This window comes from Crassostrea angulata, chromosome 2, assembly GCF_025612915.1.
Source record: "Crassostrea angulata isolate pt1a10 chromosome 2, ASM2561291v2, whole genome shotgun sequence".
Classification (NCBI taxonomy): Eukaryota; Metazoa; Mollusca; class Bivalvia; order Ostreida; family Ostreidae; genus Magallana; species Magallana angulata.
The window spans coordinates 59,319,928-59,347,450 of NC_069112.1; the positions used below are offsets into that span (position 1 = coordinate 59,319,928).

Consider the following 27,523-nt stretch of genomic DNA (forward strand, 5'->3'; position numbering starts at 1 on the left):
AAAGTTATTCTTTTGAACAAAGTTATAAAACGATAAACTTTATGGCGGCCATTCTGAAAATGGCGGCCACATTGATTTTTGAGAGTTGCTTCATTGTTTATTATGCTTAGTACACTGAAATATACAAACTTGCAAAAGTTGGTGCTTTCTTCATTTAGTGAGCAATTTTACACCAATCAGCCGGACTATATATATGAAGGAGATACCACTTTCGATTATGACACCTTTTAAGAAAGTGTCTTTGAAACAGACCTCATAGCTTTAAATCAAGTAATAACGTGTACCAGCTTGTTATTGTTAAGTTTTAATGCACACTGACTATTTTCCTAGGTTTGAACTCAGATTTTAAAATAACAATAGAACAGCCTTAACCTTTGTTATTTTACAAAATTCTTAATATAACCAACTGAAATCATTTGATGCAACATTGATTTAAATATATTTGATTTTGTAATTGAGTTGGGTTAAAGACTCTTAAACAGTCTGATATTTACACATATCCAATATTTAGTTATTTTCGCGTGTAACAATATTTGCGAACATGGGTGAAATGTGTACTTTTTATTTGCGTCAGTTTTTTAGGTTTTTTTTTTTTTTTGCTGATTTATTCTTCATAAATTTTGAATTATCATGTTCAAAAGTGAATGAAATATAATAAGAAAAGGGGATTTTAACGGCATACGTGAGAATTAAATCAACGTAATTACGATTTTATACGGGAATTAAGTAAATTAATACATTCCTTATTCTTCAAAGAATAATGGATTAATGTTTCCAATGAAATGATAGAGTATGATGCTATGATATCGTCCGATAGTTCTATCTGGTATGGATATTTGCAAAGTCAAAAAGAAAATACATTGCAAAGTCAGTGTGACATTTTTTCACACAGATTTACTTTAAAACTGAATGCCGCTCATAAATAGGCACCGGCACACAATGCTAAGTACCTTGTATATAAACCCTTCGATTTCGGAACACCCGATTGCACACCTGAAACTCGTGGCCGACGAGTGGTATTCTTTTCGTGGTCTTTGGATTTAATGCATTTATTTCTTATTAATGTGCATATTCTATTTGTAAATAATAAATTGACGGATTAATTTGATGTTAGTATTCTCCTGTGTGTAAAATTTGATAATTTCATTGCGACCGAGTAGCACGGCGAGGATGTACGTCCACACAGGTGAGACCTCTACAGCGAAGTACTTTGAACTGCTTAGCGGTCTTTGCCTTATATAAGGGTTGTAGGGACAGCAGTGATGAAAAAGAAATAAGGCGGACAGTGCCTGTTTACGAGCGATGTTCAGCTTTAAAAAAGCTTTGGGTTAGCGACGGGTTGTACTGAATTCTAATTTGTTTATATTTTAGTTTACACAATTTTAAATGTTATATTTTCTGCACAGAGCAATCAAAAAAAGTTCTGGTTTCAAATTGTCTTCAATTATTTCAAATCTAAAAGACTCCATTAGAAAAAAGTTATATAATATATTTTGTTGTGTAAATAATTACCATGCCCTTATTAATGTTGTATTAAAAGAAAACAAAATATACCTTAAATGTAATTTATTGACACCACAGTAATTAAACAGAAATAAAACCAATACGTACTGATCAAAATAATTTAAAATATGTTGAATAAGTATAAAGGTACATTAAAAAGCTTTACAGTTATATCCAATGTAAGAAGCATTATAAATAAAAGTAAGACATGTAACATTAAAAGCAAAAACATATTTAGGGATAAATAGGGCAACATATGTAGAATTTTAACTTGAAGCGATTTGTAAAGTCACATTAAATAAGACCAGATAATCATTTCCTCAAGATGCAAAAAAAATATACATGTATCTGAAGTCGGCAACATTTCAGCTTAGTCATCGGCTTTAATGAATATCAGACAGGGACGCCAAACACATCAACTTCACAAAGAATGAGAGTCTCAGTTGTCTTTGAGATCTTAACGAATCTCCCCTGTGGTAATGTCGGACAGTCGATGACGACCAGCTGTGACGCGGTACCGGGACCAGTAAAGAAACCACAGGGAATGTTGACATCAGATTCTGTCAGTCCTACAGTGACGGTGACACCCCGCAGTCGGTTTGACCAATCTAAAGAAAAGTCAAAGTACAGGTGTAAACTAGATGCTGTTATCTTTTGTCTTGTAGGCCTAATGATCATAAAAATATGCACAATATAATTATATATTAATATATCACAGGAAAAGCCTTGCCGAGGTGTTTCCCCTAATTACACTTCCCTGTACTTGTTTTGATTTTTATTGTTTTGCATGATTAACTCATACAAAAAGGCTCATATTAAGCAAAATATGATTATTTTGTTTTTAACGTAAAAAGAAAAGGTTGAAATTTTCTGTGATAATTTTTCAAGAAAAATGTGATCAATAAGAATGATTTAAGTTTGACGAGATCTTGCTTTGGCGATTCTAATATTGTTACGGGTCATAATTACAATGAATGTACCTAATATTGACAAATACATTTGTTGAAAGTTAATATATGTTAAGCAGCTTAATTGTAGGATGTGGCAGGAATAAGTATGCTAATTCATTTTCTTTAGCGGGTTAAGTTTTTTTCTGCAATAATGGCTACCTTAAGAACCTGCATGAATCTCAAAAAAGATTTTATATCATGACACATACATATTTACATCTATCTTTTAACAAATTAATAAATTGATTGTAAAAAGTTGGTAAAATCCACTTAAGTGCTGTTAATGTACATTTTGTACATCAGTCCGTTATCTAAAAGTAACAGCCAGATCGTCTCCCATTGGAATTTGAGTCTGACGTCATCTTGATTGTTTTGTGCAGTCCGTGGTATTACGTAGGTTGCTGTACATGTAGGTTTCGACCAATCGATGAACATGTGCGTGTCAATTTCAGTATTGTTGTTTCTATAGAGTTATGAATTTACTATTAGTTTTAATATAGGGAAAAATACTTGGTGGATGTAAATATATTATTATCGTTGTAAATCCTTGATATTACGTGCTACTTTCAACTATCTTGATGACTACGGAAAACTTTATAATGTCGTAGACTTTTGTTACTCTAAGCAGTCTAATTGAGGCCCCACTATGCATTTGCCCTATAGTAATCACTCTATCATATTCTCTGCGGTGACTTTACGTCAAGTTTCTATGTGAAAGCTCACTGCATAATCCTCGTCTTGACTTTTTTCTCCTATTTAACTTAATCCCTGTATACTACACAAATAAACAATCCATGTTCATTACAAAGAAACGAAATGCATGGACTGGATTGCTGAAGTCAAGGGTTAAGGTCAATGACAAGTTCTCTTAAATGATTATTGATATTTTAGATATTATATGTAATGTTTTCTATGACAATTGTAGGAAACAACTTAGACGTAACGCTTTTATATTTCAATAATTTACAAAACCAAAGATCTGAATAGCTCACATTATTATAACTACTTTAAATAACAGCCTTATATCCTATAACTAATAGCATATAATTGCACTGGATTTTATAAATTAAGATATCGTGCTAAACCTGATATTATTTCCACTTTATGAATCTAACTGTATGTTTGCTACAAACACCGCGATTTTAAAGTTCTCATATATTATGACAATATGTTGAAATTCTACTGAGAAATTTTTACTTTTTTTACTTGCATTGCGTAGTAGCCAATAAATTTATCATCAGTAACTTTACACTAAGCAATCGCGCAAGAGTAATTTCTGTATACAAATGTGTAAACTGTCTGCAGAACAAACAGTTATGGATAACTCCCCTCCAAATATTGCCAAATAAAAAGGCTGTGGAACTGACTTGAAATTGATTTATGTTTATAACATTTATCAAAGCTCATTGGCTTTATCCACCCCCTCTTTATTAACTATTTACAAATTATTGAAATGTCTTGTATATGGTTTAATCCTTATCCCTTAACCATAAATTGTTTTGATATCCCTTACCCATATATATTCCCGTTGATCATGTCAAGACGCAATTCAGACATAGCCCCTAAACCTGGGGTCATCACCTCACCCTTCAACCCACCCTCCAACAAACTCAAAAAGACTAAGTATCTTGAAAACATGCATTCTTCATCAAGTATATTTTTTTCTGTTTTTATGTTTTATGGCATATCAAATACTATGTATATCATGATCCTGTGGATGGTTTTGACCCTCATGAAACGGAAAAAAGGCTGACTATCTTGAAAACTGTTGAGATTCATCTTACCGCCTACACTGTAGCCATATATATTCATGTGTTTATATGTCGGGGGCATCAAATGGTGTAATCCCGAGGAGTTGCCAAATAGAAAATGATAAAATATTTTAATGATTATGAAGATCCACATCTCTATTAATCCATTTTTACTCATATTTCAATATTGATTTTTCAGATTGAATCCCATCACATGACATACCTAATCAAAGACTTAAAATTTCAAGCATTAAATTACGGGAAAAATCTCATTTGACGCGGGGGTATGACAATTCCAATCCTATTCCAAGAGATGGTTTTGCAACTGAAATATATTTTGTTTTTGAAGAAAAAAACCCTACAGTATTGATTATACCCAACATAACACCAGAGTAAACACCATCTGAACCCTGGGCTTACATTTGAGGTTTTCCTTGGATTTACTATAGGTTTACTTCTTAAGAATTTGTGTCCACTTTGGGTTTACTCGGGATTTGCGATTGGGGTCAACTAAACGGGGTGTTGCTAAAACGCGGAACGGAAAACGGAACGGAGAGCTGAACGGAACAGAAAACGGAAAATCTTATCTAATGTTATTTACTTTATAGATTTGTTTATCATGCTAAAACAGATATCCTTTGTCTAATATTTAATTTTTTTGAAAGATTATCAATCCGAGATTATTTATTCAAGAATAATTATTTTCCCAAAATCAACAGTACATGCATTGACCACCATACCCTGTCCTAAAATATCCTCGATTCACATTTTGCTGAATAGCTCGATATTTTTATGTACCTCAGGGTTCAAGCGATGTTCTTTCAGAAGCATGAACATTTTTCATGATTTCTTTTTTAAAACGTCCTCTCTAGCTCATTAGGTTCAATACACAGCTGAAAATAAAGAAGTCTACAGGGTTTTGCATTTCAACTGACCCGAATGATAACGTTAAAAAATTGTGCGAGGTATTCTGAGTGACCTACGAATGGAGAAAAGATGTCAACATTTCCCATTATAAATCTCCGTAAGAAATCTGTTTTCGATCCTCTGAATTTTTCCGATTAAAAAAAATGATAATGTGTCAATGAAGTTTTTTTGGATATTTCCCGTTTCATCTGAATTAATTGCATCTTTCACAGGTATGTATATTTTGTTTTTAAAAATCGTCCAAATGTGTTGTAAAACTATTAATATTTTGGGATCAGCCCACCATAGTCCCAATTTATAAACGGAAAATCAAACCAGGCAACGTCTAGATCTCTATATTCAGATCTTATGTATATAGCTGCAGGAATGAACAACTGTCAAGTAATGCAAACGTATTAAAAAATTGCACCGCTTAAAATACTAATTTCACTAAGTACCGGGTATTATTAACGGTACAAAATGTAGAAAACGAACGCCGATATTAGAGGAAAAATAAAACATAACATAAAATCCACAACGTTATTGGTCCAATTAAAAGATGCTACTTTTTGGTGAAATGATATTTACAATAGCGGGACATGTTTGCAAATAGAAGATACAACAAGACTTCGTAAAGATGATCATGGATTTCGTCAGTGGTACATGTACTTGTATATAAACACTTGGAAAATAGTAAGATTTTATATAATACGAACAATTTAGATATCCATGTACTCTCTTGTATTCCTACGCCAAAGTTTAACTTCGTTCAACCAAAAGCTCGGCTGTCTCCGTAAATCTTCGACAAACAGAGAGGCTCTCTTGCTTGTCGGAGATTAACAGAGACAGCTAAGCGTCTGGTTGAACGAGACTGGAGTTCAATATCAATATTGCTTTGATCCATACACTTTTTAGAATTGTTTCGATTGTTAATACATAGTTTAAAATCTATCTTTAAATATTGCACAACATGATTCATATGGGGTTTCTGAAAAGTCTAATTATAAAAAAGTGCGTAATTTAAATTAAAACTAGAAACTACTTGCCTCGCAAGATAAGTTAATTTTAAAATAAATGATAATCGATAAAATCAACTCCCGTCACTACTTTGATTTATCTTACTATCCTACTGTCTGTAATTCCCGCCCCTTGTACATGTATATTTTGAATACACATGTACCGTCTGCTTTCTGATCGGGGTTTACTTTTTGTGTCCACTATGGGTTTACTTTTGGTTTACTCTAGTACACCCGGAGTAATCCCAGAAAGTAAACCCAGGGTTTAGTTGGGGTTTACCTTCTGTTTGGTTTGGTCTGATCGATACTGTAGGATGGGAATAAAGGTGTATCATTCTAACCGTATATAGTCAATAAATATAACTTGAGTATATGTTATTGATCCCCCCTTAAAAAAATACTGGAGCTCTAACAGACACCAACGATCGTATCTGGATAAATCGTGTATAAATTCTTTAAAGTCAGAAAAATTGATATTGTTTATATTTTTTTAAAAGAAAAATTGTTATTTTTACCAGTTAATATTAAAACCATCATTTATATTTCATTAGAATTTTGACCATTATGTTAAATATGAATGTTCGGATTTTTTGTTGTTGTTGTTTTTTTTGTTTTTAACTCACCTGAGCTGAAAGCTCAAGTGAGCTTTTCTAATCACCTTTTGTCCGTCGTCCGTCTGTCCGTCTTTTCACATTTTAAACTTCTTCTCTTCGTCAATTATAACCAAGGTTGGCACAAAGCATCCCTTAAGAAAGGTGATTATAAATTGCAGAAATGAAAGACCGATCTTTATTTAAAACAGAGAAAACCTCGAAACTGTAAAAAAAGGGGGTGCATTTTAAAAAAATTTTCTTCTCAAGAACTATTGAAGCAAATTCAACGTAATTTTGCAAAAAAAATCCTAATGAAAAGGAAATCATAAATTGCAAAAAATTATTGGCGAACTCTGTTTCAATTTTGAGTAATTAACGAAAATAAAAATAAAGAGATAATCGCTGTCAATCAGTTTATAACTTCGGGTTCGGTATTCCATATCGAAAACGAAAGTTCATTGTGTAAGGCAGTCAAGTTTGAATGTTGACGCATGGTAAACGGGTCAAACTGACAAAGATGAATTTGCTTGTTGTGCAACAGTTTACATGCGAAGGAATACGTGAAACAAGCTAAATATATTTGTGCCAATTTAGTGAAGTCAATTGAGATTCAATCTTTCGATGCGTTGACCATTTCACTCATGACCGTGGTTTTACGTTGTTTTGAATATCGTTTATGCTTTTTAACTTGAGAGGAAATATTGCCTGTATTTTGGGATTTTATGTATTAAATCAAATATAGACTTCGGTAAGTCAGACAGTTAATATTTAACCTGCGCAAAACTAGCATAATTTGATGCACTAACAGCATATCATATTTTAAATACTATTCATTTTATTGGTAATTCGGTACGATCTCTACGTTATGGTTGATTATAATACAACGTGTTTTGTTAAGATGCTCTGCATTTTCAGTCTAAACGGAGATTGTTTTTGCTGCCAGAAATATATAGGTATATATATATATATATATATATATATATATATATATATATATATATATATATATATATATATATATATATATTATGAAAAATGATTTGTGCTCTTTCTTTGTTTTAGTGCATGTTTCTTCTGTTTTAATTGTTTATTTACAATTTTCTCTTTACTTATTTTCAGCTGAGTCAAGTTTCGAATTATAAGCAAGATACAGAGCTTTGCTCCAAGAACTGAGGTCATGCTTTTGTTCATTCTGAATAGGAAATACCAAGTTTAAAAATCTTAAGTTGAATGTAATTAACTCATGTGAACAAAAAATTGACTCAAACCAAGCAGAATTGTGAGTTCTGTATCTTGCTTATAATTCTACGATTGACACTGAAATTTTGATTTATCACTAGACATGTCACACTAAACGTTAAATACTTGTACAGAAAAAATTAAAAGGATAATATGCTATTACAACTTTTTTGGGGCCACCTTCTTATGCAATGAATCTACACCAACTTTTGTGGTTATTCAGACACAATTAAATTAAAACGATCTCCTTAAAACAGTTTAAAACATTTCTGTTACGGGGATAAATCTATTATCGCTATTCTTAAGAAAAACAGCGGAAAATCATTTTGATTTGTGGCCATTTTTTAATGTGATCTTGAATAAAGATGAAAATAAAGTGTGGGCCTTAGTAAAATAGAGCGATATGCCTGTCAATACATTGCAGTCTGTGGCTCATTGAGGGGGGGGGGGTTAGACCTTATCAGAAATCTTGACAAGCCAAAAAAAAAAAAAGAATTTGAGTGTGGCTATGTCTAACTTTGCAAAAAAAGGTGTGTGTTGGTGGGTAGGGGGGGGGGGAGAGAACCCCTTACCCCTCCACCAGGTTCCGACGCCTATGCATTGATTATACATGTAATAGCTCTTTAACATATTACATGACAACATTTTTCATTCGAGTGTATTTATCGATCAAGTGAGTAAGGTTATAAAACATAGCACGAGTTCACGCCTTGTAAACAACAATCGTTTATAATGTGGAAGACCAATTGAATATTTCAATGTTTTTAACTGAGCACCTTGAGGTACACTTTTCCTCTTTCACATATAGGAATCTTTTTTAATAAAATACAATAACTAGCAAGTACAATGTAGTTGAAGATGAATATGTACCTATGTGCATATTTAAGGTCTTATGTTTTCCAACGGAAGACCTTGTTGTTTTCGTTCGGTTTCTTTTTCCCTATTATTATTATTTTTTTTTTCTTACAAAATTTGTGCAGGCGATTTCTCGGAAATGGCTGAACCGATTTTCGTGAAACTTTCAGATCTAATTGATATTAGGCCGAACTTAATATACATTTTTTTATTTTGATGGCGTCATTTCCGTTCTTGAGAAAATGGCGTTTTAGTGATTTTCAGAGGGTCGGCTTGTCCAGGGATCTCCTCCTAAACGGTAAAAGATATTGAGTTCAAACTTTCAGGGATTGTAGACAAGAGATTGTAGATGTGCAATTTGGCATTCAAATTTGTCATGCTCAAAAGGCGTTAAAGCTCGCCTGGTCCCGAAAATTGAGACTAACAAAACATCGTAATTTTTCATGGTTTTCTTGGTTTATCTCTTTTCTGAAAAATATTTTGTTAACACATGTAATGCAAAAAAAGTTTATATTTACAAGACCTTTCATTTGATATCGAGAAAAAGGGGCTGGCCCCTAAAATTAGGGGTCCAGAGGGCTCTAAAGTCTTTCATCTGTAGCCCTTTACTGAGGGATATTTTGTGAACAGTTATAGAAGCAAATATGTTTATTTTACAGTTATGTATCCAAGCAATGTAATGATTTTATTATGTGTTACGTAATTAGGGGTTTTTAGGGGCCAAAAGTCCAGAATTTTGATTACATATATCTCAGAAGGGAAAAATATTTTGAAATGCAGGATAGAAGAAAAGATGCTCAAAATGATGTATTAAATCATATACAATTTTCAAAATTTCGTTAAACGGTCCCTAGAAGAAGTTAAGGGATCAGCCCCTAAAATGTTCTTTCCCATTTTTCTCAAAAAATGTAACGAATTTCTAAACAGTTGTTGAACAAAATGTGTTCAGATTTAAATGACCTTTTATTTGATATCAAAAAGGGGACTGGCCCCTCAAATTTGGGAACTTAAGGGCTCTAAAATATTTCATCTGTAGCTCTTTACTGAGGGAAATTCAATGAAAGGCTATAAAAGCAAATATGTTTATTTTACAGTTCTGTATCCAAGTAATGTAATGATTTATTCATATGTTATGTAATGATGATATTTTAGGGTCAAGAGTCCATAAACTATAACCAGCTATATCTCAAAAAGTAAAAATTTTTTAAAGCAGTATATAGAAGAAAAGATGCTCAAAATGATGTACTTTACAAAATGCAACCTTCAAAATTTGGTTCAGCGGCTCCAATAAGGAGATAAGGGATTGGCCCCTAAAACGTTTTTTTGTCAGATATCTGTTGAACGGTGACGAATTTCAAAACATTTGTTGAACAAAGCTCTTATCCCTGAAACAAAATAGTATCTGGCCCTTAGAATGTAGACCCTGTTTTTCTATTCTAAATCATGTTTAGCTGTTAAATAGCAAAATCAAGATCGAACGTATATATCTCAAATTCTAAAATCGGACGGAAGACCTCCTCGTTGCTCGCAACGAGATCGTGTCTAGTCTCATATATAATTTGATCGTTTTATAAAGTGAGTGGGCAGAACTGAAATAAAGAGAATTGGAAGTTAAGAGTGTACCCCTACCAAAATGTTGTTTTCTATCTTGCATAGGATCTTATTTTTGGTAAAAAAAAAAAGGGTTTATTGTCATAGAATAAGTGTAGGAAAATAAGTGTAAAATTTTGATACAGTTTATTTTATGGTATTTTTTTTTTCTACCGAGGGGCCATATGGCACAATATCCTTTGAACACCTATATAAAGCCATTGTTACTCAGGCCTCTTGTTTTTATTTGTGTGTTGAAAAAGAAAATTTATCTTGGGGGAACTAATGTCATTTTAACTTTTATTTACTTATCAATATGACAATTTTTCAAAAGGTTTTTGTGCATCTAACCGATATCCCATTTCATAATTCCAAAGAAAATTCAGTTCTAGGAGTTTTTGGAACCATTTCTTTTGTAAAAAAAATATAGACCCACCTTTTTTACCCCAAGGGTTAAAATAAAATTTCAATGACCTTATACATCAACATGACGCCTCTAATTATATGCCAGGAGTTGGTTTGGCCTATGCATACACTAGTTAATTTATTTAAACCACATTTTTTTGAAAACAAAATTAACGTCACATTTCAGCATTTAATTAACCCCTTGGCCGAAAATTAAATTTCCGAAACCTTATTGCACATCTATAGGCCACCCTAATCATGATTAAGATAGATACTGTGTAAAAAAAGAAAGAGGAATTTAAAGAGTTTTGGATATAACAAAATAGTAAATCAATATTTTGGGGGCTTCATTCGATCGAAGCTATGAACCAGTTAACTAGAATTTAAACAACATTTTCCTCTACATTTGCTACACTTCGATTCTGTAATGTTGTTGTTTGATACGCTTACCTGTGTTTAACTGTCTATTTCTTTGTTAAGTGTTCTGACAGTTGTGATCTTATACATATATAAGGTATGGACATAAAAAGCAAAATCAAAGCTTGCAATGTTGTTAGGTTTTACACTTACCCCCTCTACTGATTATTCTGACAGATGTGATGTTGTACACAGCCTGCAGATCCACCCTCCACCACGGATTGCTGTCGCCTTTCCGTGTGACTGTACACTTGTCTACAAAACTATCTGTTCCTCTGTTGCCATCCACTGCATACGAGGCATTATAATACGTTGTTGACTGTGTGGCAGGTTTACCTAATGCGATGTTCGACAGAACTGTCAACGATATTACAATAAATAATAATATTTGCGTGGTAAAGATATGAGGATAAAATTAACTCAATAGAGAAATAGCCGTGATATTGTTACTAAACTGAACTTAAATGTAATATATATGCCATTAACTGCCGCAATGGGCATATATATTTAATAGTAAGATGACGACTGTTCGGCAGGTTTAACTAATGCGAAGGTCGGCAGAACTATCGGCAATAATACAGAGAAAAATGCCAATGTCTAGTATTGACTTCAATGTTTGTTAATCAAAAATGAAGCCGATCTGCAAAATTTTGTATCATTTCATTTCTTTGGAAATATTAAGCTATAGACTATAGAGACTTTCTTAAATGACTTCATATTAAATATGACTTTAGACATTATTAAAGTACACACAAAATTATTTTGCATCCACACTATGTCAACATCTATTCTAAAATTTACTGGCATTAGAGTGAAACATTTATGAATCTTTTTTTATGGAGGGTAATCGTGTTCAAAAATCCAGACATGTAAACTTGTAAATCCGTATATGCAATCATGTAGGTATGTGAGCATGAGTATGAATGAGTGTTATTTTGATCGTGTAACCTATAAAACACAGAAATAAACACTTTAGAGTTGACCCCGCAGGCCTTCAATCGAATTTTTCCTACAAATGCTTAATTGCAGCTGTAAATGCTGTCTGTTATTTACATGTAACCTGCCACTATAATACACACTTTCTATCTGTAGTCTCAGCATTTGTATATCAGTTTTCCGAAATAGCACGGCTGACATGTTACAAATCAACAAATGTAAAGTCTACAAGTTTGTCGAATTTTGACATGACCATATATGGAAACAGTGGCGTGAACGATATAAAATGCTAGCTGCAGGTAAAGACATGCCGTAATCGCCGGAATGGGGACGGAATAAATTAAAAAAATATATATTAGGTAGGCCTAAAATCGTATCATCTCTGGATAACAACCTTTCGTAGGAAGTATGATTTTTTTTAGAGAATACTATACATATGCGCACAGGATAACCAAATACAATGCAATATTATGTTTCCTCTCAGCCTTGAAGCCGTACCTTATTACATGATCAATGAATACTTATCCAAAGTACTTATCCATGCGCAGGGTACGATTTCACCGCGTGGATGGTAGTCCAGGGCACAGATGTCGGACATTGTAATATTTATTTTAGAAATATGATAGTTTTCTATACTACAATAATAATTATTATTGTACAGAGAATTGTCTCATTATCGCAAACAATATTTTTAACATCATCCAGCTGCTTGTGCTTACCTCTCCCCAATGCTCTCGAGAAAAAATAAAGCTGATTTCTAGTGGTATTAAGCATTATATAAAAATAACATGAAGTTTGATGACCAAAAAACGTAAAATTGTATTATAACGAACACAACAAACAACCATATTTCACAGTATTAAACCATTTTTAGATTTTTCTCTCATTCATTTATAATCTCTACATTCTTATATACTAATGTTTCTAATAGATTTCTATTGAAAAAGACACCAATAATTTTAACGTTTCGTACGTAAACAAAGATGAGTTAGAACTATTTTAACAAGACCTTGGACTTTCGGTTAGACGAAACCTTCTATTTCTTGCGTCAAAACAAGTTATAAATGACGCGGTTTCAAGAGAAATATGCACCTTCTTCGTAGTCTTTAGCTCAAAAGCCAGACAAATATTGTTGATTTCAAAACGCCATGACTGAGTGGCCAGCAATTAAATAGACATGCCTACGTCACATCGCTGTTTCACACAACTACCCAAAGTCGAAGCTCTTGTTGAAATGGTTCTATTTTAACATGCATGTGTTTTTATGAATTCATTCCTCAAAACCTGTTGCACTATTTGATTAGATAAATAACTATGTAAAGCACACCATCTATTGTAAAATTTAAGTTCTAAAACATCATCATGACAGAATTATGATTATAACACACTTTAATCTACATAAATATTACCATGTGTCTTAAATCAGTAATTATATCTTCTGTCCTGGTGGTTCTGCATTGAAAACCATTGAGCAATATAATTACATGTCATTTATTTTGCACTGATAACTGTCTTCTTTGTTACAACTACATGTACAGGCTTCCATTGTTATCATAATATTCTGATGTATATTTATTTATATCATATACCTAGTAGTGTATCATCCCTGATACACGGGTTTTGGACTAGGTGAGACAGCAACAGAAAGCTAGGGCTGTATTGCCCTCGGGCTAATATTTTTTTGTCTCAGCCCGTCGTCAAGGGGATGTATATCCCTCAAATTTAAAAATCGCTAATTCCCAAATATCTTTGCTTTCAATAAAGACTAGTTTGTAAAATAACGATAGAATAACAAATAAATAATACAAAGCATCACCTTACACGTCTGAATATTTTTATTTATTGCTGAAAATTGAAAAACAATACATCAAACATAACGCCAAAGAGTGATATGTATCTAAGCAAGGGGAGGTAACCTACAAGACGGTTGTGTATTCAGAACAATAGTACGCTTTATTATCCCATCGCTACTGTGCATGTGTGTATCTGTATGTATGTGTGTGTGCACTATTTCAATCAATTTTCTAGTAAATTAAAAAAAAAATTCCAATAAATTTTCCTCAACCTTTGAACAAATATGCCTTTTTATAAAAGATTAAAACAAATGATATGTCATATTAAATGTTCAAATTTTTATGCACAAACTTAGATACCATTGTAAAGGAGGGGGCATACATTACGACAAAAACGTTCAAAACTAAAAATATTTATCATAGATTGCACACTTCTGTAAAATAACAAAAAAAAAATGCATGTGCCTTTCTAAACAATTAATACTATTACAAATTGTTATTTCATTAAATTCATGTCATAAACAACTTTGTATACGAGTTATCAATCACCTAGCGTGACAGAACAACGTTACAGTGAGTTAATAGAGTTAATAGCTTGATGTGTGTTTGAATGTTTGTTATTATCCCCTCGCGCAACTTGTTGCGAAGGGGATATAGCATTGCTGCTGTGCGTGTATGTGTGTGCGTTCAGCTTTGAAGCAAGTTTAAAGAAATACTCTTGCACAGATAATTATCAAACTTCGTATAAGTATTTGGCATGGTAAAAGGATAAAGCCTGATAATTTTCAAGTCAATTAGTTCAGTACTTTCTTATACATAGTAAAAATAACACAGTTTTATACAGAAATTTATGTACGACTTGACAATAACTATTTCCGCTTCACTTCTGTAAAAACAAAGTGAAAGTAAGCAGTTCAAATCAACAACTTGATATTTTTTGATATAGATCTAGTACATGTAAAGAAATGATTTTTTTTTATTTTGATCTAGTTCAGGTAAAGAAATAGTAGTTTTTGAAGTAATGGAGGGTTAATAGAATGTGATCTCCTCATTTACATAACTACATCTTCCTAAATAATGCATTCCCCACACAATAGAGAGGTTAAGCAAACCAACGTGTACGTGTATATGTAGAAAAGAAAATATGTGCATAACGTCATCAGTTTGTGTAATGACGAATTTCTACACGTATGTTCCCGAATGAAAATACGTGTAAATTGCAAAAGTACCCATAAGGTCAAACTTGTAGCTTCCGTTTCCCTGTTGGCTTTTTATTTTAACCATAATGTTTATTTTTCGTAAGCCTGAATATTTATTGCGAATATTGATAAGAAAAAAACATAAATTTTCATTTAAAATTAATATGTTATTGGAGTTTTATGCACCAATTTTCATTTCAAATTAATATGTTATTGGAATTTTATGCATCTATCTCTTACTCCGAAACATGCAATGGCTCTGTTATGTTATTCATCTGTGATAAACAAAAATATACATATATATATATATAAACAATGATATATAATAAAATTAACACATTCTCCATTTTCGAATGTGAATAGATTTCTCAGCTAAGTAGAAGAGGATATCTAGAATTACATAAAACATTTACACGTACAGGTACATGTTACAACTAATAAACAAGAAAAGTAATGTGAATTGGTACGCGTAGTTCAAACTTGTAACCTACATGTACAAGTACGCGTACCCGTTGCTCCGCTAAACCTCTCTAATAACTCAGGTCGCGAGGGGATACTCCGCATAGCGATGCCCTTGTTTAATATCAAACGTCATTTTGATTATGGAGGATATAGAGAAGGATGGAACGATACTTAATATTAGAAAACCAGAGATTATACTGTAAAAATTTAGTGATTTAAGTAATGGACGCGCTTAGGAACGTTCTCAAACAAATTGCTATAATAGTATGGAATTTTTATGAATGGAATCTTAAAGGAAACTTACGAAATCCCATTGAAGGAATTTGACCCATTACGACGTTGTGAAGGATGGAAGTTTCTCTCTCGATAATTTTGAATTCAAGAAGATAGTGCTTCATTTCAGACGATAGACTCTCTTCTACTGTATTTTAAACGAAAATGGTTTGTCGACAAATCTGACAACGAACGAACAAGTTTTGTAAATCCGAACAAAAAATCTATAGCTTCTTCATAATAAATTATATTCCTTATTTGGAACTTGAATAAAAGTCTTTAATTTTAGATATATGATATAAACAACATCACACTGTTGTTCTGATCTCGTCCCTGGTACATTTTATATCAGCCCTCGGATGGTATCGACCGATACCAACCGCTCGGGCTCAGATTCCAGGGCCGAGATCATAACAACAGTGTAATTTTCTTTATATCCATGAGGAGTGTGGGTGGGTGGGGGGGGGGTGGGGTGGGGGGATTCAGAGTAATTCATGTAATTGTGTTTGAAAGGAGGGGTTAGGGTCCGAGGTTTATTTTTGGTAATTTTACTATTTGTTATTTAAAGAAATTTTCTGGGGGGGAAGGGGGGGGAGATGGTCTGAATCCATCACTTCCACACCTTCTCTAAATCCATGCACACAACAATGTTGGCACACATAAGCAAAATTAATCTAAAGTCGGCAACCGCCGAGGGACGGAGCATTATTGTATTTGTTTGTAATTATTATATAGAACATAATTTCTTTGGCATGAAATGTTAAGATTAATGATTAACTTAAAAAATTGATTCACATGCAAACAGTTCAACCCAAAATCGTACATAAAAGGCTTCCCGTGTGTATTATTGGATGGAATTTCATCCTTAATGAAAATTATTATTTTTAAAAAATACTAGAAATTGTATGAGGCCTTCATTTTTACTAAAACTGGTGCTTAAAAAAAACCCCAGTGTTATTTAGGGGCAAAAACTTGGTGCGGGTATTCCTGTCTTATGACAGCATCTAGTTGTTTATATTCATTGTTTTACATGATAAGGAATTATTCCTGATCCCCCAAACATTAACGTGTATATATATTTTTTATTTAATTGTTTAATGGAAAGTGTTAAAATTTTATAATAAAAGTCCAGAAATTTGTTAAAATTCTGTGCATATTAATAACATGTATATTAAAGAGAAAAAGTATAAACTATAGTCATGATTTGAAAATGTACACATAAAAAAATGTACAATGATATTCGTAGGTGCCAAAATATCTTGAGTTATCCAAACTAATATGATTCATGTTGATGATCTATGTCCAGGTATGTTAACAAGAAAGTATCTTTTAAACAAACTACTTTCCTTGGTATCTAATATGGAAATAAAGTCGGTGTCATTGTTGGAAAATACAAAACCAATGTTCGCGGGTTATGTTTTATTTACTGAAATTTTTCCTCAATCTATAGCCTGAAGTAAACTAGCTACAGATATGTAGCCCCCGGTCTGTAAAAAATCAGATTAGAGACATGTTAAAATGTGAGAAATTACGGTACACGAAACTAAAATATTCATTAAGTGTAAATCAAACGAAAGGAAAATGAACCAAACTTGAAAGAAAAGTCAATTTAGAGACCTTTGTAATGAAACAAAACAAAAGTAAACTAGAGGTACTGTGAGCAAGCTCACAATTGATACCCCCCGCTAAGAATAAAAATCATAACGGGTGTATTTTTGCTATTATAGAAAATATTAGATGAATCTATTTCACTGTCCATTTTCTATAAATAACAACTACTTTATTTTTGAAAACTGTTAATTTTTAACTTCTAATATTTCCATTAATACAAGACATGACACACAGACAGAATTTAGCTTTTTTCGAAACAATGACCTTAAACTTTCTCAATTGACCTTAGGCCAAGGTCATGACAAACCCTTTAATCATAAGCAATCTTTGTGTGAAGTAAGAACTTCCAATGTTTCCCCATAAGAAAGATATGGACCGGACACAAATTTTGCATTTTTCCTGCCAGTGACCTTGACCTTGCCCAAATGACCTTGGGTCAAGGTCATGACACACCCTTAGGTCATAAGCAATCTTTGTGTGAAGTAAGAACTTCCAATGTTTCCCCACAAGGAAGATATGGACCGGACACGAATTTTGCACTTTTTCTGCCCTTGACCTTGACCGAATGACCTTGGGTCAAGGTCATGACACACCCTTAGGTCATAAGCAATCTTTGTGTGAAGTAAGAACTTCCAATATTTCCCCATAAGTAAGATATGGACCGGACACGAATTTTGCATTTTTTCTGCCAGTGACCTTGACCTTGCCCAAATGACCTTTGGTCAAGGTCATGACACACCCTTAGGTCATGAGCAATCTTTGTGTGAAGTAAGAACTTCCAATGTTTCCCCATAAGAAAGATATGGACCAGACACGAATTTTGCACTTTTTCTGCCAGTGACCTTGACCTTGCCCGAATGACCTTGGATCAAGGTCATGACACACCCTTAGGTCATAAGCAATCTTTGTGTGAAGTAAGAACTTCCAATGTTTCCCCATAAGAAAGATATGGACCAGACACGAATTTTGCACTTTTTCTGCCAGTGACCTTGACCTTGCCCGAATGACCTTGGATCAAGGTCATGACACACCCTTAGGTCATAAGCAATCTTTGTGTGAAGTAAGAACTTCCAATGTTTCTTCATAAGAAAGATATGGACCGGACACGAATTTTGCACTTTTTCTGCCAGTGACCTTGACCGAATGACCTTGGGTCAAGGTCATGACACACCCTTAGGTCATAAGCAATCTTTGTGTGAAGTAAGAACTTCCAATGTTTCTCCATAAGAAAGATATGGACCGGACACGATTGCACAGACAGACGGACAGACAGACGGACGGACGGACGGACAAGGTGATTCCTATATACCCCCCCCCCCAAACTTTGTTTGCGGGGGGTATAATGAATGCCTTGATAACATTTATTTAACTTTGAATTCAGTCTTTCTTTCAGATGTCGAGAACAAACACGATTTTTTTAAAATGGTTATATTTGCGTTTATAAAATTTATTCTTAAGTAAAAAAAAAATCGACTGTCTCTGCCATTTTGGCATCGTATCCCCGGGAATCATAATTTTAGCAAACAAGTTGCACCTTCTTTGCCTAATTTGGGAGGAAGATATGTAAAGTTATTATAGATGTGTAAATTTTTCATCTATATTTTCAATTTAAAAAATTGATTCCCTCTTCATCGTGACCACAACGAATTCCTCAGGGATCATGATTTGAACAAACATACATACATATTTAGAAATATATACATTCCATAGAATGCTTCTTTGGCCGATTGGAGAAAACTTTCGGAAAATACTAACAAATTGTTAATATTGTCCCTGCATAGGCCGTTAACCTTTGTTTAGAATTGATTCCCCTTAACCCAGTAGTGCTTTGTTACATCTCTGGTAAGGATTAGCTTTGAGGTTCTAGAGAAGAACTCAAGAAAATGAGCATAACAAAAAGTGATAACAAAAGCTCACTTAGGTGGCAGGGGACATTTTTTTTATACAATTCATTGTAGCCAAGGGATGCATGTCTTCGGAACTCTGTAACTAGAATTTTCTCAGTTCCCATTCAGCACAAATACCTTTAATTCACTCTTTATAAGGCCAATCACCAATTTCTGAAGAAAATTACTAATCAAAACCTGTAAAATTCTCAACATACTGGTTTTATGAGATTTTGACCCTTTCATATTTTGCTAATTTTTCAAGATTTTTCAGCTATTTTGACCTCCCCCAGCTAATTCCCTGCAGAGGGTTGACCTTCCGTACCGCGTGCACGTTGCACTATCACATGTCACAAACTTACCGGTGTATAGTTTACAATGTCCCATCCACCTACTTTTCGTGTTTTTTAACCTCCCGTCTGTAACTTGCAATTTCACTGTGTAAAGTCAGCATAACAGTCATAGCCGCAGGTTTCGCATTTTACTTCTGATTCTCATGTACCTAACATAAGGGGCCTACATATTGCATATCAATTTCAACAAGAGACACTCCTCTAACTAATGATAATCATAAAAAATCATTTCATGAGTTTTAGCAACACGCATAAGCCTTCAAGTACAGCAATCAATTTTACAAAATTATTGACCGGGTACTTTATTCGAAACAGTCCCTTGCTACCTTTAGGCTTTCAGCTCAGATGAGCTTAAAGTAAGTTATGTAATTTGTTTATTTATTAATACATGTGTAAATATTATAAAGTAATAAAGATTTTTAAAAAAATGAAACGAAAATGACTAAAGAGTAAAAAGAATGATGATGAACAAAAATATATCTTGGAATCTTTGTTTTTATTGCAATTTTTTAACCGTTGATATATGAACCCTCAAATATTTTCTTTGTATCTGAGTTGAAACAATCACATAAAAGAGTATTTGAATAAAAAATTAAATCATGGTAGACTGTTTTATGAATCAATGTATAAAAAGTGGGCGCTAATGCCGTTCTTTCATCATTTTGGGTAATACTTATTTTTGACGAACACTCATCCGTATCTTTAAATGAATACATGTTAACTTTAACTGCCGTGCATCAGTATTGATTGTAATGTTCCATGTACAATAGGGGAAATAAGGGCAATTTCTTTAACGATTTAAGTCTTCTCTTTCAAAATACCCCCCCCCCCCCCCGAAAACAATAGCTCTAGGTGAAGGCGTAAAAATGTTATGATTTTGATACAAATTTCTTTCGGTATATTAAAATCAGAGAGAAGTAAAATACAAAGCACCTTTACCTCAAAGTCGTCTTTCGAATTACGGAATAACAAAAAGTTATTATTAAACGAACAAGAGGTACTAACCATAAATAAAAAAAAAAATTACGTAGATCTTTTAAGTAAAAACCTACTGTTCTTGCATATCCCCCGAGATCTTGAGAAGAATCCATTGGGGCAGTCCTTGTTCTGTAAAATTCGAAACGAGATTTTAAGGATGCTGGATGGTCAGATCTACCTAAACTTTCCAGATATGAATTGCCTACATTTCATTTTTTTTTTAATCGATACATCCATTTAAAAACTATTATAAACGAGATATTATGCTTTATTCATAATCGTAACTTCTCGGGCCTTTCCGGCAAGATGGGAAAACACCTCGAATGTATTGCCTAGGTGTCCATGACAACCCCCCTTTTTAAAAAACTTGATATAAATACAACACATTTTACGATCTGTTGAGATGTAAGCTAGACTTCATTAAAGTAAATAATATACCCTAAAATATAACACAGAAGCGACTTATCAGGCTGTCTAACCGATATCTATTTTAATGGGAAGCGACTCCATTTTGTATGAAATTCTAACATCCGGTGATGTTAATACATTCGAGGTGTTTTTCCGAGCCTGCCGGAAAGGCCCGAGAAGTTGCGATTGCTTTAATCACAGATAAATGAACAGAGGAAATTCAAACTACATAGTTGATAGAGAAATTAAATAAAAAAAGGGATAAATAATACTCTTTATTTTATCTCCAGTAATTTCGCCAAGTCGATAAAGTATTTGCTGGTAAAAAAATTGTGAAAACAATGCACTGTAATGCAGATTATCATTTCTGACCGTCTTCTGTTCCCTGAATCAACAGACTAACCCGATAGCGAACCCGATTGTAATAATGCAAAAAAAACACCGATTAAATTTACAACACAATGTTTGACACTATTTTACAGATTGAACCTATTTGTTTGTTAGAAACAATCAAAGGAATGGTACAAAAAGATCACGATATTATTACTGACTACATACTTTCCTCGTTCATTCAGTACACACTGAACCCGATAACGAAAAATGTCAACCAGACGTTACAAAAGTATAAACTTGACCTGTAGTTTGACATTTTGAAGCTGTTCAGCAAATTTCATTTTATTCATCAAACGCATAAAGAATAAAAAGTGTGAAAAACTGAAGTGGGACAGACAGACAGACGGACGTAGAGGAAAGCTATAGTCCCCTCCGGTGAAACCGGCAGTGGACTAACAAACGAGTTCATGAAAATGAAGTATTAGAAATCGATTGGATAAAGCCATATTAAATGATATTGTGTTTCGCGAAAGCCATCTACAACTGATAGTACTTAAAGCTGAAAACCCCTCGTAAATAGCCACTGTCACACAGATACCTTGTATTTAAACCGTTCGATTTCGTTACACCCGATTGCACACCTGAAACTCGTGACCAATGTGTAGTATACCTTTCGTGGTCTTAAAAATTTATGCATTTTATTCTTTTTTATGTGCATATTCTGTTTGTTAATTATATTTTGACCAGTTTCATTGATGTATTCTTCTGACTTGAAAAAAGTGCGTAACACTTGATAATGTCATCGCGACCGGGTAAGACTTTTTTTTCAAAAAGATTTAAACTATTTGGATATTTGGAATTTTGATAAAAATTCTGAAAATGTATATTCTCGCGATTTGATGCAAAACTTGAAACGCAGAAATAAAGGGGCATGGTCACGATTTTGGTCAAATTTTATTTTTCGGTTTTTATTATTTACAATGCTTTAGGAATGCATTTCTATCAATCAAATGAAATTTGGGTGCCAGTCGATAAGTTTTAAGCAAGATACAGGGCTCACAATTCTTCGTCATGTAAACAAGGCTCGTGCCCTCTTTTTGTTTACATAGGTTCAATTTACCAGTAAAGATCTTTTTCAAGCTGATACGGCTCTCTTTTTCTTCATTTTAAGCATAAATAAACGGTTAACACATTCATTTTAGGGCTAAAACTGGAATTTTCCTTCAATATTCAAAATTTAAACAAAATATTTGTTTACATAGGGAAGAATTGTAAGCTCTATAACTCGCTTATAACTCAACAAATTTTGGCTGCCTATTAAAAATGCCTTACTGGAGCATTATGAACATTAAAATAGAAATAACAATTTATGACCAAAATTGTGGCCATGCCCCCTTTATGTACATGTACTCATGTACAAAAAATGAATATACAGTATTTACTTTGAGAATTTGCTTTTTTCGGTCTGTTTTACACTGAAAGACACACATTAGTCTAAGATTATGTGGGGGTGACATTCAAGAATAATCTTGCAAAAAGAGAACTTTTTTTTTGCAACATACCAACTTGAACTGTACAGTTGCTTATGCTTTATTCAATAAGTACATGCACTATTAATAATGCCGTAATGTCTGAGTTCGCGACAAATTACTTCAAAATTCAATGACGTATACAATCTCTGCAATGATATATTAAGCTTTTTATGCATTATATTTCTAGTTTAAATATAAATAAAATAAATGATCACTGTTTATGAACATGAGGATTTGGCATAAATTCTCAAAACTACTACAGCTTTCTCAAAGAAATTTTAGTTATTTTTCAAATATATTGAAAGTCGTTAAAAAGTAATTGAAATAATCTAGAACAGTAAAATTACAAGATAATAAAATATAATTGATAACTACATGTATTTAACTGTAAGAAACATTAACCCGATACCCGTAACAGTGCAGCTGCGAGGGTGTTTGATATTGCTTATATGACATGGACCTTTTAGTTTATTATATGAGCTCCATCAGTGTGGTTGTGTAACATACATGTATATCAACAGCAGACAGTATTTAACGTTCATCAGCATCACAAATTTAATTTGTACGCCACGTTAAATGAACTGCACCTCGTGCTTTTACAACACCTCAATATATTAACATTACTGAGTGTAATGATATTAAACAAAATGGAATACATTCCCGAGACGTACAATATTTACCGAGGCGAAGGAGATGTACTTTTCGTGTAGCCAAATCACCAAAATTATAGAAACAACAAACAATAATTGTTTTATTATATGACTTTGAGAGAAATTGATACAGAGTAGATATATTTAGAATTAAAAAATATGAAGCAAAGAAGAACTTCATCACCCTAAGTTTAAAGCCACAGCAGAGAAAAAAAAAATAAAGCTATATTTCATCGGACGATATACATAATAATAAAACCAATCGTAGCCTTTTAGAAACTTCCGATTACATAATTAGGAATTAATAAATCACACAGAGCTGCCAACTTTTGCGATGTTCGAGTAATACTTACGAATTGAGCGTCTAAAATACATACGTCTTATGATTTCTCTTTGTATTCTTCCCATTTCAATTTCGCTCGATCAAAGTTTGAAATACCACAATATGTATAGCTGATTATGTACAGTATTGACTGTTATGATTAAATATTTATGATTTTAACAGCATTTGCTCATATTGTCGCTTATGTTTTTAAAGCAATTTTATTATTGTCAATGTGTTAAAGTAAATGAAATGAAAACGTCTCAGTCGTCTAAAGCTTTGAAACGGAAAGCCAGTGACAATGAGAAAAATAATACTCCCTCGAAACGAAGGCACATTGGGTTCAAAAATAAAAAGAACTACAAAATCGGAAAAATAGAATGTTTTTATGCCAAGTGTGTGGTTTGTTGGGTTGACCCCACACGAAGGACCCTTGTTAATTAAAACGATGAAATCAGAATGCCTAAAATTAAGCATTCTGATTTCATCGTTTCATGATTTCATCGTTTTAATTTACGTTCTTTATTATTGAACACACTCTTGAAATAAATATTGCAGACTATGCCACAAAAGACTTTCCTTACATGTTTCCCGACATAAAACTTTGTATACAATAATATTAGGGATATCAACGAGTACTAGACTATCGCTAGGTCAAGACGATCAGCGACTAATATTTTTTTAATTGGGTTTTCATTTCACAACATATGTACCTATATGGCTTAAGAGGTGATTGGTGAATTTGTAGAAACACATTTCATATTCTTTAAGTTATTTCTACTTAACAGTACAATTTTGTATATTTCAAATGAGGTGAAGCTGATTTTGAGAGAGAGACAGACAGACAGACAGACAGAGAAAGAGAGAATTTTTAAGTCGTTAAATCATTATAAAGTAAACAAGATATCTGTGAGCCAATGCTCCCTAGTGATACCCCCGCTCTGATGTGAATATGCAAAATAAGCAAAGTCGACATTTAACAGAAAGCTGACATCCTATTTGTACAGAAGTATATCCCACAATATGGCATGCCTTAACAAATAGTGCGTTAAAATGTCAAGCATCTGCGATAAATAGCTGCTGAGAAATCTTTGAGGAGAATTTGTTTGAAAATTTTGGCTAAAATAAACAAAGTACTCATTTAACAGGAAGTTGACGCCTGATTGGTACCAAAATATATCCCACGATATGGCATGCCTATACAAATACTGTGTAAAAATATCAAGTATCTGCGATAAACAGTTGCTGAGAATTCTATGACAAAAATTTGTTTGAAAATTTTTGCTAAAAATAAAGAAAGTCGTCATTTAACAGGAAGTTGACGCCTGATTGGTACCAAAATATATCCCACGATATGGCATGCCTTAACAAAACTGTGTAATTTCAAGCATCTGCGATAAGTAGTTGCTGAGATAAATGCGACAGAAATTTTTGTTACGGACGGACAGACAGACAGACACACAAAGGTAAAACAGTATACCCCCTCTCCTGCGGAACGGGGGTATAAAAATCTCAAACTTTTTTTCTGCTTAACGTGGCATTTTTCGTCTGAGGAAAAAAACCAACAGTTTTCTGGTTGTCTTTTTGTATCGTTACTAACACTCTGTTCTATCGGTATCTCTGACTTTTATATTAGTGGCTAACAACTTTCTCTTTCGATATTGTTGATCAAATTACCATTTCAAACAGAAGTACTAGGACAGATATTTACTTAAAAAGACCAATTGGCAATTCTTCTAATTAGTTTTTCATTGGATTAGATGTTTGTATGATTAAAAACCTTTAATCATCTCAAAGCGTTTGTTTGTATAATCATTAATCTTTATGATTAAGTTGGGGCAATGACTTAATTGGTGTGGAGCAGGTCCCATTTGATTTGTCTAATATGATATGGAGATTAATTTTGTGCAAGCGTCACAAGAAAAAGGAAGAAGAGCTAAGACATTTCTAACGGTTATTTAGCTAACATATTTTTCAATATATTTTAAATCAAATACATTTAGTTCATGTAACTTTAGTTTTAAATGTTTTCAAGTTTAGGATAAGGTGTATGTAATAGTAGCATTAAACAGTTTCAAAGAAATTAACGAGTAATCGACCATCGTTCGACTTAGGGATCCGATTAAGCGACTACGCCAACCGATTTCAATTTACATCCCTAATTTATATGGTATGTATATGTGTATATATATATATATATATATATATATATATATATATATATATATATATAAAATAGAAACTATTAATAAAAACCATTCAACATACACTCATCTGATTAAATTGATCGTATAGTAGGAATATTTCTGAGTTTGATAAGAACCAGAAGTTTGCTTTAAATTATTCCGATCGCTCGCCCATTTACATAAGTTCTCCACCGCCTTTCATGTACTACTTTATCATTTCATATTGGCAGCTCTGATTATCATATATATGAAATACAAACAATAGCTAGTCTTCATTGTCTCTTCTGTGGTTTATTTTAGCCAAATTTTAAATTTAATTCAACACTCAAAATGCGAACATACTCCTTTTTAATTTATATCACTATAAGACTATCATGAATATTCCTTCTTGATTTATGAATTGGGGTGGTCATAAAAAACCAGAAAGGCCCAAGAAAATGCGATTGACCTTAATCGATTTTATTTACGTCATCCCATGAAAACTCAGGAGCGGATCTGAAACTGAATATAGTAATACCCTATTTTAAACACCATAATTTAATGTCTCTTTACAAGTAAATTCGCTCTAAACAAACTAACAGTACTTGATTGTCTTTTTTCTAGAGGTAAAGAATTAAAGTTCGTCGGCATTCATCCTTACTCGGTATAACTTATCCGTGCTGTCAAAGTTAAGTCTTTAAATTGAAGTCTTTAAGGTACGGTCTACATATAATTCGATACACAATATTAGGCCAAGTTCAAATAATGAGGTGAATTGAACTCCATCTCAATTACATTTATATTTGTTCCAAGATTAAGGTCTTAATAAGAGAATAATACTTACAGCTCTGATTTCAAAATGTTCACATTGTGTAGTGGTATTGGAAAGGTTTGTGTGTCCACTGCGGAATCGACAAGTGTACAAACCGTCAAGAAAGCAAAGGTCAAAAGCGTTACAAAGTACATTCATGGCACAATGCAATGCACATTCTACAATAGACTTGATTTCCAGGGTGTGGACAGCAAAAACACTTAGATCCGTAGTTTTCAAAACATGGCCTCGTTTAATGAAGAATTGTTCAGAAGAATGTACTATCATACAACCATGTAAATAAAAGACCGCTGCCCAGAAATTCATTTTAGAGTATTTTCATCTACAGGTCCTTAATACATAACCACGTTTCAACTATATTCTGACTTAAACTTTGATTATATCCCAGAGTACCTTCCTTTATCCTTCAGGACCGATCAGTCAGTAAATGTTTGCCCTATTCACATTGATACGTTTAAATATTGACATTTTCCAAGTGCCTTTTCTGTGATAACATTACGAATCAAATTTATAACGTATACTGTTGGACGCAAGCGGATATAATAATTATAGGAAAAATCGATAA

At 33.0% G+C, this 27,523-nt stretch overlaps 1 protein-coding gene across 2 annotated transcripts; it reads right to left on the reverse strand.

The window, feature by feature from the left end:
* Nucleotides 1-1,642: 1,642 nt before the first annotated feature.
* LOC128173319 (fucolectin-like) lies at nt 1,643-27,096 on the reverse strand. 2 transcript variants are annotated; one of them, XM_052839022.1, is made up of 4 exons: nt 26,971-27,096; nt 20,791-20,845; nt 11,373-11,588; nt 1,643-2,111 (listed from the first exon to the last, which is right to left on the reverse strand). In XM_052839022.1, exons 1-4 carry the CDS (start codon nt 27,094-27,096, stop codon nt 1,897-1,899), a joined length of 612 nt encoding a protein of 203 aa, XP_052694982.1. In that variant the 3' UTR covers nt 1,643-1,896. The 2 variants fall into 2 exon arrangements, 1 of the variants encoding a protein (XP_052694982.1); XR_008242471.1 differs by lacking the exons at nt 20,791-20,845; nt 26,971-27,096 and having other exon boundaries at nt 1,989-2,111; nt 11,379-11,509.
* Between the last annotated feature and the right edge of the window lie 427 nt (nt 27,097-27,523).